This window comes from Columba livia, chromosome 1 (genome assembly GCF_036013475.1).
Source record: "Columba livia isolate bColLiv1 breed racing homer chromosome 1, bColLiv1.pat.W.v2, whole genome shotgun sequence".
Lineage (NCBI taxonomy): Eukaryota > Metazoa > Chordata > Aves > Columbiformes > Columbidae > Columba > Columba livia.
In genome coordinates, this window is record NC_088602.1 from 188,268,386 (window position 1) to 188,281,988 (window position 13,603).

General features: G+C 43.7%; 1 protein-coding gene across 2 annotated transcripts in view; it reads right to left on the minus strand.

Annotated features, from left to right (window-relative positions):
• Positions 1-12,989, minus strand: part of WASL (WASP like actin nucleation promoting factor) — a 52,089-nt gene extending 39,100 nt beyond the window's left edge. Inside the window, exon 1 of one of the 2 annotated variants that reach the window (XM_065048866.1) lies at positions 12,466-12,989. In XM_065048866.1, coding sequence (XP_064904938.1) covers positions 12,466-12,585 — 120 coding nt within the window. In that variant the 5' untranslated portion in view covers positions 12,586-12,989. The remainder of the gene's footprint in view (positions 1-12,465) is intronic. The other variant, XM_065048867.1, reaches the window with a different exon arrangement.
• Positions 12,990-13,603: the final 614 nt, after the last annotated feature.

Here is a 13,603-nt window from a genome sequence, read left to right on the forward strand (position 1 = left end):
AGACCTAGGAATTATATTGTTTGCCAGAAACTTCAATATTGTGGTACAAACAGCAATGTTCTCCCTATGGGTGTATGCCAGTAACACAGCCACACCTTGACGAGACCTGGGAAGAAAAAGGGAAGCCCAATTTCCTGATAGTCCAGAATTCACTCCCAGGCACATGGACTTATTTACAAAAGATGAAGCAGATTTACAGACAAATTGCAAGACTAGCTTTAGCATTGAAAGCACACCATAGGACGTCTGTCATTCAAAAGTGCATCCTTCAGAAGACAGCCTCTGCCATCCATCATGTGACAATACAATATGCTACAGGATTTGAGAGTTTTATATTAGCTGATATGGAACTAAGATCTCTAAATCTGCCAACCCCCATGCAAAAGCTGCAGTTCTCTGACAAACTCTACAGTCCTCTGAAGAATCCCAGAGTCAAAGAAATGACATATCACATCACTTCAGGACTAGGTTACTCCAACAAACCAGGGCACCACACTGAACTTCAACAAGTGCCAACAAGCACCTGACATGAAAAAACAGCCTTAATGATGCATGGCAGACATCCTTATTTATGGCTGGCTTGTTTATTCAGAATAAGCCAACTACAGAACACCCTTTGCTAATTCAGACTTACATCATAGTGATATTGTCTGTATGTGGTGACCTTGGAGAAGAAGTTATTTCCAGTGACACAGATATGGGTACTGCGTCATTTCACTGCTAGAGCAATTATCGCAGCCAGAATAGACATGCAAGTCACCATCCTGAAATTAAGACTAAAAGCACTCAGCTTCTAAATCCATGATGGATTGTTATCTCCTTTCTGCTCTGAAACAATGACTACCTGCAGTGGAAGAACTGCTTCTACAGTGCCAAGCATCACCAGGGGTGCAGTTCCTCCCAGTGCTGACTTACAAAACCAGACACTGGAAAAAATATGGCTTGAGTAGGAAGAAGAGATCACACTAGAGAAAAAAAAAATAAAACCTTCAGGTAATTGTCTACAGAACTGAGGCATCTAAACACTATCTAACAGAACTAATGGATGCAGAAGACAGAACTGAAAAGGTTCCAGAGCTCACACCTTTACATCCCGGACAGAATGAAGTTATTAAGGCGAGATGCCAGAACAGACAGAGTATGTGATGATTAAACTATCATTAATTACACTCCAACACCCCCTTGAGCTGTCTCTAGAGCTTAAGTGGGAAACAAATTGTTGTGTCTGAACTGACATAAACCTGCTAAAATGCTCCAAAACGCAGCTGCAGTGAAGATTCCAAGAGACCTCAGCACATCCCTGGAGTCTCTGAAGATGAGCAGTTCTCTTAAATTACTTACAAACTACTCATCAGAAAAGAAAGCTCTAGACAAGAATTCATTTTCTTGGTAGGCCAGTGCTCTGTAACCAAGAAGTACAGTAAGCTAAATGCAACAGCCTCTAAGGTCACCCCTGCTGTACCTAATGCAATCTGTAGAAGCACAGCTACAAGTTAGCCTGATCTCCTTAGCAGATTTTTTTTCTCCTGAAATTGGAGAAGAGGACCAGGAGCCCTACAAGCTTGTGTTCACAGCATGTCAGATGCAATTGTTCATTTGTCTACTGCAGTAGGTTGCTACAAGCACAGGCACATTTTTGTCTGCTGGAAACTTCTAGTCACCTGCCATTTTCTCAGGTTTCCAAAAGCAATTTCTGACAGCAAAGAGACAAGACTAAATTTCATTGCTGGCATGAAAACCAGGTTTGACTCTGGCTTGATGTCAGAGAGGACGGTTATGAGAAGAGCAGCAGAACTGACCCTTATTCTGTGATGTACGTGCTACTAAAACACCAGAACAGATGGTTGACTTTGCCTCTCTATCCCCAGCACTATATTTGCTTTTGTCTCCTGGCACCTTTGACTGGTTATGCAAATATTAGTAACTAGGACCAGGGGCACCTTCTGGATCTGATGGCAACAGCAGAAAGCACATCTGCACAGAGGAACTCACTCTCCTCCCAACACAACACCAATTGGGCAAAGATGGCCCTACCCATACCATCTACGTGTTGACACCATTCTGTTCCCAAACCCATGCTCATTAATTTGGGCGAGCACTAGCTAGCATTACCCAAACCTGTGCCAGGGAGTGTGCCAACAAATTAAACACCATGGACAGTCACAGACAGTGCCTGAGTTCATGCTACTGCCCTACTTAAGTTTGTCAGCATCAATACATTATCACAACTGGCTGACCATAGGTGAGAGAAAGGACAAGACACATTCTTCTGCCACTAAGCTTCAATGTACCTTGGGTGGCAATCTCATATTTTGAGCCTGTCAGTTCTGGTTATCGGGAACAGAAAAGTACGGTCCAGACAGGTATGGCTAGCATGAGGGATGGACCCCTGGGTTACACAGTGTGAAGCTGGGAGAGCAGCAGGAACACTTGTTCAATAAGCAACCCTCATCTAAACAGCACAGAGGGCACTGGAATAGATGGGATTTCTTGCTTACAGGTAGCAAAAGCCAGAGGTGTTCAAAGAGACTGTTAAGGAAAAGTCTCAATGAAGAACAGAAACCCTAGAAGAGAGCCCTTCTAAATGACATAAAAAGATGAGTGAAAACCATTACATGGAATAAGTAAAATCCACACCTCCAAGAGAAATCCATCTCCATTCATGCTGTGAAACACTAACATAATGCAACTGGGTGTGTTGCATCTTGTACATGCTTGAACTAAGGCAAGGAAGTGCATACCCTGTACAGAGATACAGATATAGCAACCATCTCTCAAGGATATAAATATTGGCACCTGAATAGCATATGGGCAAATCTCTCAAAGACAAAACTAAAACAAATTATTTTCTTAAATAGATAAGCAGTTTGTTGAATCACTACTGAGTTCAAGAGATCAAGTGCAACCAGAATCTTCTGTTGCAATGACACTTTAAAACCTCATAGAGTTTTCAGTTTAAAGTTCCAGCTACACAAACAGAGAACAGTGCTAAAAGTGCAGTATAACACCTAAAGAGGCCAACATTGTTTAAGAAAGGTCAAAATTACAACACCTACTGTATGGCTAAAAAAGACTGGTTGAGATAAAATTGCAGAAAACTAAGCCCCAAACCTATTTTTTTTTAATGGTTAATTGCCAGGTTACTAAAATTATAAACCCAAAGAATTCCATGTGCCCAGTTATAAAATCTATTTCATATCTGGGAGATTCTTAACTACAGAATAAAGGCAAATAAAGAAAAAACATCCCTGCATTTTATTTATCAGAAACTACTGCTTCCTTCTTTGCAAACACAAGGGGAAGCTTTTCCCTGTGCTATTGTACAGAACACATACCACTAACAGGATGTTCATAGTTTTCTTCCTCTTTTCAGTTAACCACAAAAATTAAGCACAGTTTTACAGAGAGAAGCCTATTTGGATGCCTTTGTGTATATTCTGTGTCATAAGCCAAGTGATGTTTCTATTTGCTTTGGCTAACTGAGGGGGAGTAAAAGAAAAAAAAGTCTACTTACAAAGAATGACCACATCTTAGCTGTGCTCAGAGAGAACTGTCACATGGTTAGAGGAGCAGGAAATAACTTACAGTTCACTCAAAGCAGGACTAAGCAATTCTGTGGTTTCAAATCTGAGCCTGTAGAGTTGCTGAAGCTGTATCTTCCAGTATACAGTTTCTTAATATAGCAGCTTACGAACTAGAGAGTCTGGCCCTCCCTGGAGAAGCAGCAGTAGAGGGTGGAGCAGTGCAAGAAGCCTGAGGAATATCATACTCCAGTTTTTGCTTCCCCCTCTTCTATCTACCATTCTCTTTTCAGTAGCAACATTAACAATGACTTTGGGCCAGTAAAGATTAAATAGGAGAGAAATCTCTAATGGTCATATCTGAGGCTGAAGTGCACTCTGTGTATGCAGCAGCAAACAGCTGGATGGCATAGAGACCATCTCTTCATTTCCTTCCTCGTGCAATGCTCTGTTGAGTTAGAAGAACACAAGCCATGTCTATACCAGCCCTGGGTATGGGCAGAACTGCATGTCTGACAAGACACCAAGCTCATCACTGAGAATAAAGCACTTGTGGAGCTGAGAAGTAGCAGGAAAAGGGAGTGAGGGGAAGAATGGTGAAGAGGAGAGACAATTCTACCTGGAGACCTTTGTGTGGATTACAGTTGCAGGGGCTGGAGGGTGAAAGGAAGATCCTGGAAACACTTGAGGTACAAAGGGGAAAGAGGAAGTAAGGGTTCTGTCCCCTTTTGCTGGGACAGAAGAAAAGTTGTTAAAGTGTGTTAAGAGAGTGTAAGGAGACACAAGAGTCAAGGTACAGAGGTCACCGTGTAGGACTTTAAAGAACTTTAAAGCAAATCAGCAGGATGTGGCTTACAAGAGAAATAGTGGTTAAATTGATTTCTAAAATATCATTACCTACTTCACAGCAGTCCGCTGTATAAAAATCTAACAGATGTATCTTCTACCTAGAAAATAAGATTCTTTTTAGGTCAATAAATGACCGCTTCTGTTATAAAATATACAAAGAAAGACATAAAACATCTCTTAAATTTTATACCCAAAGATATTAATAAAATATATTAATATTCTTTTTTATCCACATATCGCATACATGTGAATAAATCTCTTGGCCATCACCTTGAGGGGGGAGAAAGCGTTTATCATTTAGTGCCAAATTCCCATACTCACATATTCTTCTTGTTCTTCAGTCTACACAGCAAGGCAAGTAATAGGCCTTGTTACTTAATACTCAGAGAATGTTATTTAGGAATCCATATTTTAACTTAATCTTTCTTGTAAATAATCCTACCAAGCACTGGCTAACTTTCAGGAAAACCATCATCAATAACACTTGAAGTAAATGCGTTTTCAAAGTGTTTGCAATCTTAGAGACAAGGGTTATCTTTCCATAGTTTAAAATGCAAATAATGAAATACAGATTTCTTAACTTTTCAAAGAAGAGAAAAGACATATTTTCTCTTGTTAAGTTGGCATTTCTCAGATTGCAGGCATAGAACCCCTGCATACAAAATACACTTGGTGAGCAGAGACAGGTTCCTGTATAACTATAACACCCTGATGTCGCTTAGTGTTTCATTAACAAGTGGAGATAAAGGCAAAATAACACATTCGCTCTGAAGGGAAATGAGATGAATGCAGGGGAGTTCTGATTTACATGAAGTTCTGAAGGGGAAAACGGTGTGTGAAACTATCTTACAGAAATGGAAACACAACCTTGATCAGCAAGCTCTAATGTGATCTTTCTGCTTTAAGGTAGACACACAGGAGAACTGGAAAATGCATTAACACTACTTCTGAGAAAACTTAAAGTAAGAAAAACTGCTTTAGAGTGAGGATTTTAATGACAGCCAAATAAACAGTACAGGAAAAACAGTTTCAACAAGGTGGGATGCATATATGAAAGCAAGTGCCCAAGGTGAACTGCAATCTGCAAATCTGCCGGTGTGCCATGGAGCTTTGTAGCAACAGTTTCCTTGCCAGCAATGATCTTCTCCACAGAACATTAAGTCTACAGGAACTGAGTAATTAATTTAATGAACTTCTTCCAGAATCATACATTCTTAACACAGGCATTCTAATCCGAGCTGCCTGAAGTGTCATTCACTGCATAAACACAATAAGGTGTTAGGAAAATTGTCTACCTTTAACTCATGACTAGCTGAAAACACACTACTGAATTTGAAGAATTAAGCAGCTTTCCAAAAAAGTGTCCCTATGATTCCTTGCATTACACTTTTTTTTTTTCTATTTGGCCCTTCTAGTACACTGCTCCTGTCCTGTGAAGGCCACAGCACACTTCAGGATCTTAGAATTTAACTGGAACTGTCCCAAAGGCAACTGCACACCTACTGCGCCCATTTTATTGGTTATCCAGGCATAAACAACATGTCTGGAAGCCACAGAAATTAGTGTAGCAGTGTAGTCAAGCAAATATGTTGAGAAATAAAACTATCTTGTACAGCATCTGACTGAGTCATGCCCTGGCAGAGTGGGCTGTTTAAAACCACCCATGAAGATATACTTCTAGTTCCACTAAATCAATTTTGCATGATTTACTGTTACAAGGAAAACAAACTGGACCAAAAAAAAAAAAAAATCCCTCTGTGCCCAAGTAACTCATAATGCCAACTCTTCTTGAGGAAATTGTACCCTAACCTACCAATAAGCAACTCTTTCTAGTGCCCATGACAGATTTCATATGTCTCCTGCAATATATTCCATTTTATTTCTGTACTTCAAAGATTCCTCAAGAGACGAGCCTATGAAGTATGCTCACTGGAAGAAAGGACACCATAAATCTCACCACACTGCTTAAGTGAACAGCAAACTTCCTTTGACAAACAGAGTGCTTTAAAGCTCACCATCTACACTGCAGAGCTGTCTATAAAAGGTCAATGAAAGAATCAAGCCTTCCATCATGTTGGTTACGGAACTACTGCAAAGTTCCTACACGACACTCACTCATATGCAAACCACTTCAACACTTTGCTCCGTTCCAGCACTGAGCTAGGAGCTGCCAGAGGCAACTGCTGCCACTACTTACCATGATAGTAGTAAACAAGTTCTTAGTTCCAGCACTACTAGAGACAGTAATGGTGGAGCAATAAGGGTCACAAGCCCTACAGAAAAGATGGGGAAGTTTTTTCAGGCAGAAATACCAGAACCCCACTGATAGAAGAGATTCAAAATCTACAGTTAAAACATTCTCCACTATCACCTTTTTACCCTGAAATCGCATGGTATAAGACGGATCTTGTATGCTCTACTCGCTACAAATCTGGCTTATACTAAACCCTTTGAGAACCCCACAAAAAATAATCATAGAGGCAACATTCTAGTGATAACATTCAAATAGATATTTATGACAAGATATTGCAGAGAAACCACATCAGTTATCCATTAAAGGAGAGAGTCCTTCCATTTACATAGTTTCACAAAATAGTAAACTCAATCTTTATCTCCTAACAAGAAACTACATCTTCCATTAGTGTTCTCCTAAACAAGTGATATCCAGTCATCTTGGCGCAAATCTTGTAGTCAAAACATGACTGTTTGTCTGAATCCTACGTTAAAACTTCACGGTCTTCCGAATTCCCTCACCTGACTCTGCTGTGAAGAGCTGGTAAGTTATGACACAACAGCTTGTGACTATAAATTGTTTTCATCCTGTTGTTTCTGTAAACTATATGATTCCAGAGCATGTTATCAGGTGCATGAGTGGTGTACTTCACCAGCAGATTAACTACAGAGATGCTAAGAGACTTAAGACACCTGACTACCTCCAAACCAGAGGGAAGATCTACAAAGTAGCTCAGAAGAGAATGCATGAGTGCTGAAGCCTTAATAGATTGACATACTTATTCCAGTCCTATATTATTAAATCATCTTTGGTTTAACAACACATAACACTTCATAACAGAGATGAACAGTGACTGAAATTTGCAGCAGGACTCACCTTGCCTAGAAAGATACAAATTTCTGTGTCTAGCTCGTGAGCTACAAGCACGGTCAGTAGAGATTTAACCACTACAGTCACTGAAGCAAAGACAGAAATTCAGCTGATAATTTTAAGTTTCTAACTTAGGCTGAACAGGAGATTTAGATAGCAGCCCATAATGTCGAATGACAATGATGGGATTTTAACATCTAAATTTATCATTTCTTACTCCTGAACTGAACCCCACACTTTGTGAATTGATGCTTTGCCTCAAATATATAGAGCTATGAGATGCAATGCCTTGTGGCGTGTTTACATGTGGTCTCAAAACATCTAATCCATGAGTAAATAATCTGTTTACTGCACAGTTCACCACCTTGGTTTAACAGCAAATTGTGAGGAAGGTAAGCATGAGAAACACTTTACGGTAAGCAACCATAATCTAGATACACAGAGGCAGTTTGAGGATGATGGCAAAAACACCTGCTCTGAAGAGCTTGACCTGACCCATCCCTGTGAAAATCAGTTTTCTAGGCACAGATTTGGTTCAGAGAACTCTCAAAAGCCAGTATAATTCCCTCTAAAAGGGCAGATCATCGCTGACAAGTTGTTTAGGGAAGTGACTGCAGTGGATATTAGTGAGGCATCTGAAGATGTTACATGTCTTTTGATAGAACAGGACAGACCTCAAAAGAAATCCAAGCGTAACTCTCAATATTCTTCCGTTTCACAAGACCCTATCATATACACTTTGTCTTCTCCCTCTGCATCTCATTTAAAACCACATGCAAAGATAACCAGCACTGAACTGGTGACTCAGTTCTTCCTATCTGTTCAAGAAAGGACTCTTCTCAAACTACAATCTCAGCCTTTTTTGGATGTATGGCCTGCAGCGCAAACTCAAACTGAAGTCCCAATACTTCTCAGCCACATGAAGTTGCCCATTACTCAGACCTGCAGCCCACCTTCAAGTCTTACTTCATGCTGTTTTCATGCACTCAAGTGATCTTGCATATCCTTTCTTGATAAAACCTTTTAATTCTTATCAATTAAGAGCTATATCTGCCATTCTGGATTTTATTTTTGTTTTATGTCAACCATTACTGTAATTTGTCTTTTGGCTCTGACATACATTATTCTGGTCACATGCACTTTAAAAGCAGCCAAAACAGTTTTCTTAGTTTACTGCTGTGTCACTTCTCTTTTTGCTTTTTTTTTTCCAGTTCCTGTTTACCATATCAACCATAGCACGATCTTACAAATAATAACCTAATCCTAGCCTTACTCATTAGACATTATCCAAGTGCTGAGTCCCACTTGTAAGCGGTATACAATATCCATACTCCATCACCTACTTCTAATGTTATCAAGTACACATTTCTCATATTTCCTTTCCTAAGGCCTCTCCCAGATAGAAAATTATTTCTACAGAATAAACTAATTTTTCAGTGACATTACTGACCAGTATTAGTCATGAAAATCATAAAAATACCTTCCTTATCAAAAGTCATTAATGGGACACCTAGATTTGCTTTTCCTTACAAATCTCATTCATTACAAGAAAATTAAAGTGACTGATTTATAACTAAGCAGACTTAAGCAAAAACTTCCAAGTTTGGCATAATCATGAAAATACTTCACTAACACGCACAAAAGTTGACACAGACTTTTATTTCTTCATTACATTAAAAATATTTACTGAAAAACTTTTACAGATAGTAAATTTTACACCTGACCTAGATAACAAATGTCATGTACCTGAATGAAAATTAGTTGCATGCCTAAGCAAGAATTAAAGTCCTAAAAGGCTACCTTATGCTGGACAACTACTGCAAGTAGTTCTACATTTGGATTAATATTTCAATTAAATTAACATAGCTGCAGCTTTGACTATTAGCCAGTGGCTTGGTCTTGAAAATCTGATCTGTTATGGGCAAAGGTATTTTAATTGCTTATAGATTTAGATAAGCATTTTACAGCTCAGCAAGCAGGGAAAGAAGAAACAAACAAAAAAAATCAGTAACCTGTGTGTACATTTGCCTACTAATTGACAAGATTCCCAGAGTATCAGTAGTAGTCCAGAAAGTGGTATCAGCCTCAGCAACACACACAGCGATGGCTCTTTACCATTTCCCCCACTCCCGGATAATTTTTGTGCTTATCAGTCATCATTACTTAAGATGCCATTGAAATTATGTCAGCATTGGAGTTCATAGGTTGCGAGTGCTCAATCAAAATTAAGCTACTTGATAAATTCCTTTGCTTTTTCCATAGAGCAAAAATCAAGCAGTTAAATCCTCAATGTTATTTCAAAGTAGCTGCCTTGTTATCAGTCAAAAACAGAGTCAAAGGCAAGACGGTTGAAATAAATCAGGTCCAGAGAGCCACAGGCTTTCTTGCCCAAGTCCCTCAGGACTGATACCAGCACATGCTCTCCATAAGAACACTATAAATTATTACTACAAATAGAGGTTCTAAGATAATAGTTTAATGTCTCAACTGTTCCTCTGTCATTTATTTCACTAGTGACATAAACGTAAGGTCAAGTCAAACATAACCTAAAATTGTGCCAATACAGCAAGTGTATGTCACATCCAATAGCACCCATGCACCACACAGACAGAAACACCACCTAGAGCAGCCGTGTAGCACAGTCAGTCCAGCTGATGGGAAAGCAAGCTTGTGCCATCCTTTAAAACTCACAAGACTTTCCTTTCTTAAAAAGTAGCATTTACAGTCTGAAGTTTCACTAATGAATAATTCAAACACAGTTATTAAGAGATCAAATATCATGTACATTACAGTAAAAAGGAATTTATCAGCAAAGCATGCCAACACTGAGTCAGGCTAGAAGGTCAAGAGTACCATCAGGCTCTGACAGACAGACATTATGGATTCCAGTTAGACAGTCAAAGCTGTTACCATCTCAAGGTGTCCATTTCACTTCTCCGATAGACACTGCCCTCCAAGAGACAGAGATGTTCAATCTGTTCATTAATTAGTTTCTGAATTGTCACCTTTTTTGGTGACAATAAACCAAACAAGCCTGGTTAAATATCTCTAGAGCTTCAAGGCTTAACTCCTCAAGATTGAGCAGAGACCCTGAATTACAGCAAGAAGAGCCTAGGCTTAACCTAGAGAGCACATAGGGCTGGGGGTAAAGGCGAAGAGAACAGGCCACAATTAGAAGAACCTCAACTGAAAAGTCATCCAAGATTCCATGTAAACTGAAAGAACAGGTAGTTTCAAGAAAGATATAAAGTCATGTCTATGAAACTATCAACCCATCACAAATTGCATGACTACCAGATACTGTGAAGATATTTACCTCCAAAGTGTGCTTTCAACATGTTATTTATGCAGAAAAGTTGAGAACTTGAGTAGGTGAGTGTTATAGCTGAGCATAACAAAAACGAAAAGTATGTTCACTTGACAAGAAAATATGAGTTGTAGAAAAACAAACTGGAAATCAACTTACGCAAATTCATGCACTGTTTTTGAATTCAGAGAAAAGTTTGGGTTTTTTTGGCAAATGAGCTAAACATATGAAAAGTGTGCCTGAAAGTAGTTCAATAAATTGAAGGTGAGTTATTTTATCAATGTATAGGTTTTCAAAAAGCAGTCTCTCTTTACATACTTTATGGTCACACCTTCTGACCCATTTAACTTAGTTACTGTGACAGCATCTTATTTAACCCACCCCAGCGTAAATATCAACTACTTCCTGTTCAGCTACCACATCTTATGCTTTCCTTACAACAGCCAGTTTGATCAACAATACCATTTCAAAGTCCAAAGAGTTATGTGGATCCATTATGACTGCACGGATATCCTGTTTTAAATCATAATTTTAAGTTCATTAAATACCAGTCATAACATTACAGCAAGATGCACAGTGCCCGAGTATGCTAGGTGCTGGACACAAAGCATCAGAAGGCAGCCAGGTAACATAATTGTCAATGGTTACCAAATGGTGTGTGTGTTTTTGTTTGTTTGTTTTAAAGAAGCAGCTTTATTTTCTTCATTTTTTCCAAAATACAATTTTTCTAAAAGCTGATTATTTTCTAAAGAAAGTGTTTAACTTTTGAGGCCTTCAAGTAGTTATTTAATACAGATAAATGCAGTTTTAACATAGTTCTATATTAACACGCAAGAAAGTATTCTGAAAACTAAGAACTTACTGATATACTTGGCAAGACATTTACTACACGGCTTTTTATTTTAACTATTATGTTGCCATATATAGAAAAAAACAGGAAAAAATGTATTTGGGTCACGTTTAGGTACACGAACCTGTTGTTTAGGCTAGGAAAAGCACAGACTACACCCAAGGCTGGCCTAGCACTGATACGAGCCTTCCTCTAACTTCGCCAACATTGCTTTGTTACACCGCAGGTGCACCTGGGGCTCGTCCCAGCCTCCCCGAGCAGCTGAACTTTTGCCGAGCCCCGCGGCTGCTCCCTCGCTGGTCAGTTCCCGTGTAGAACACGGGCGGGCTGAGCCCCGCCGGCTGCCCACCGGGAGCTCGATACCGATGCACAAGGTAGTGCAGGACAGAGCCCGTCCCAGCGGTCTCGGAGCCGCCCCGGTGCGCACCGCACGGCGCAGGGGGCGAGGCCGGGCCCGGCGCTCGGGGCAGGCAGCCGGGCCAGGTTGGGCGAGGGGCCCCCTGCAGCCGCGGCCGCCACCATTCATTGCCCGCAGCACCCCCCGCTCCGCTCCGCTCCCACCGCCCGGGGTGCTACTGGCGACGCGGGCAGGGAGCGAGGCCTGCGGAGGCCGCCCCCCTCCCGGGCGCCGGGACGGGGCAGCGGAGCGGGCCGGGCTGGCTCAAACTTCCGCAGCCCGCAACTTGGCGGCGCCCCGGCCGGCCTGTCCTCACACGCCCCCTGCCTCCCCCAGCCCTCCGCGCCCGGGGTGGGGACGGGCTCGGGCTCCCAGGCCCCGGAGCGCCGCGGGCCGTCCCCTCCGCTTCGCTCCCCGCCGCCGCGGGCCGGGACTCACCACGCATTTCTTGCCAAGGAAGCTGAAAAGGCTCTCGTTCTCCTGCGGGGTGAGCAGCAGGGACCCCACATTGCTGACCCGCCGCGGCTGCGGGGGCTGCTGCTGAGGGTTGCTGCTCATGGCCGGGGCCGGCCCGGCGCTGCCCTCACCGCCCTGCGACCGTTGGCGCCCGCGGCCCCCTCCTCCTCCGCTGCCGTCGCGGCCTCACAGCAGCCGCATCGCGGAGCCTCCCTCTCGGGGCCGGGGAAGGAGGGAGGTGGAGAAGGGCGGCGGGGCCTCGGACAGCTGCTGGCCGCCCGCGAAGGGGGCGCGGGGAGGACGTGCAGCCGCGCCGGTACCGCTCCGCGCCGGCAGCCGATCGCACCCGCCGCTCCGAGCAGCGCTAAACTTCCAACTCCGGCCCGGCTCCGGCGGCCGCACGATCCAACATGGCAGCGGGGGCGGGCGAGACCACTGCGCGCGGCAGCCAGAGGGGAGGCCGCCGAGCGCGCTGCCGCCGCGACCATGCGCCGTGCGGGGAGGGGGGAGTGGGCGCCGCCTTCCGCTCCCGCCCCGCCGGGCCGCGCCCCGGCAGCCGCTGGTAAACGCAGCCGCCCGCGCCCTCCGCCTCGGTACCTGCCAGGCCGGCCGAGCGGCTGCGGAGGCGGGGAGCAGGGGGAAGATGAAGAGGCAGAAGAAGAGGAAGGAGCGGTCGCCTCTGTCCCCACCGCCGCCTGCCCCAGATGGGGTCCGGCGGGCTGCGGCCGCACGGCGGGGGCCGGCGCAGCGCTGCCCCGGAGGACATGCGAGCCGCCGGGGCGGGGCGGGAGGGGAGCGCGGCAGGGGGAGCCGCGGGCCGCTGCGGGCGAGGGGCCATGGAACCGTGCGGCCGTGCTGCCCTGGGGCAGGGGGAGTCCCGAAACTCCGTGAACGGCACCACTGGCTCGGCTGGGGCCCGTCACCGAGCGAGTGCGCGGGGCAGCCGCGCCTCACGCAGGGCTTGGGAACGACAGTGTGCCAGAAGCCCTTAAATCTTTGATGAAACCTGATTTAATTTGCAGCTCAAAAGTCATTCCACAGAAGGGCCAGCGTTCCCGCACCAGTGCGGTGTATCGTTGCGCGGGCCGGGTGCTCGGGGCGGTCCCGTTGGTGCCCCCGC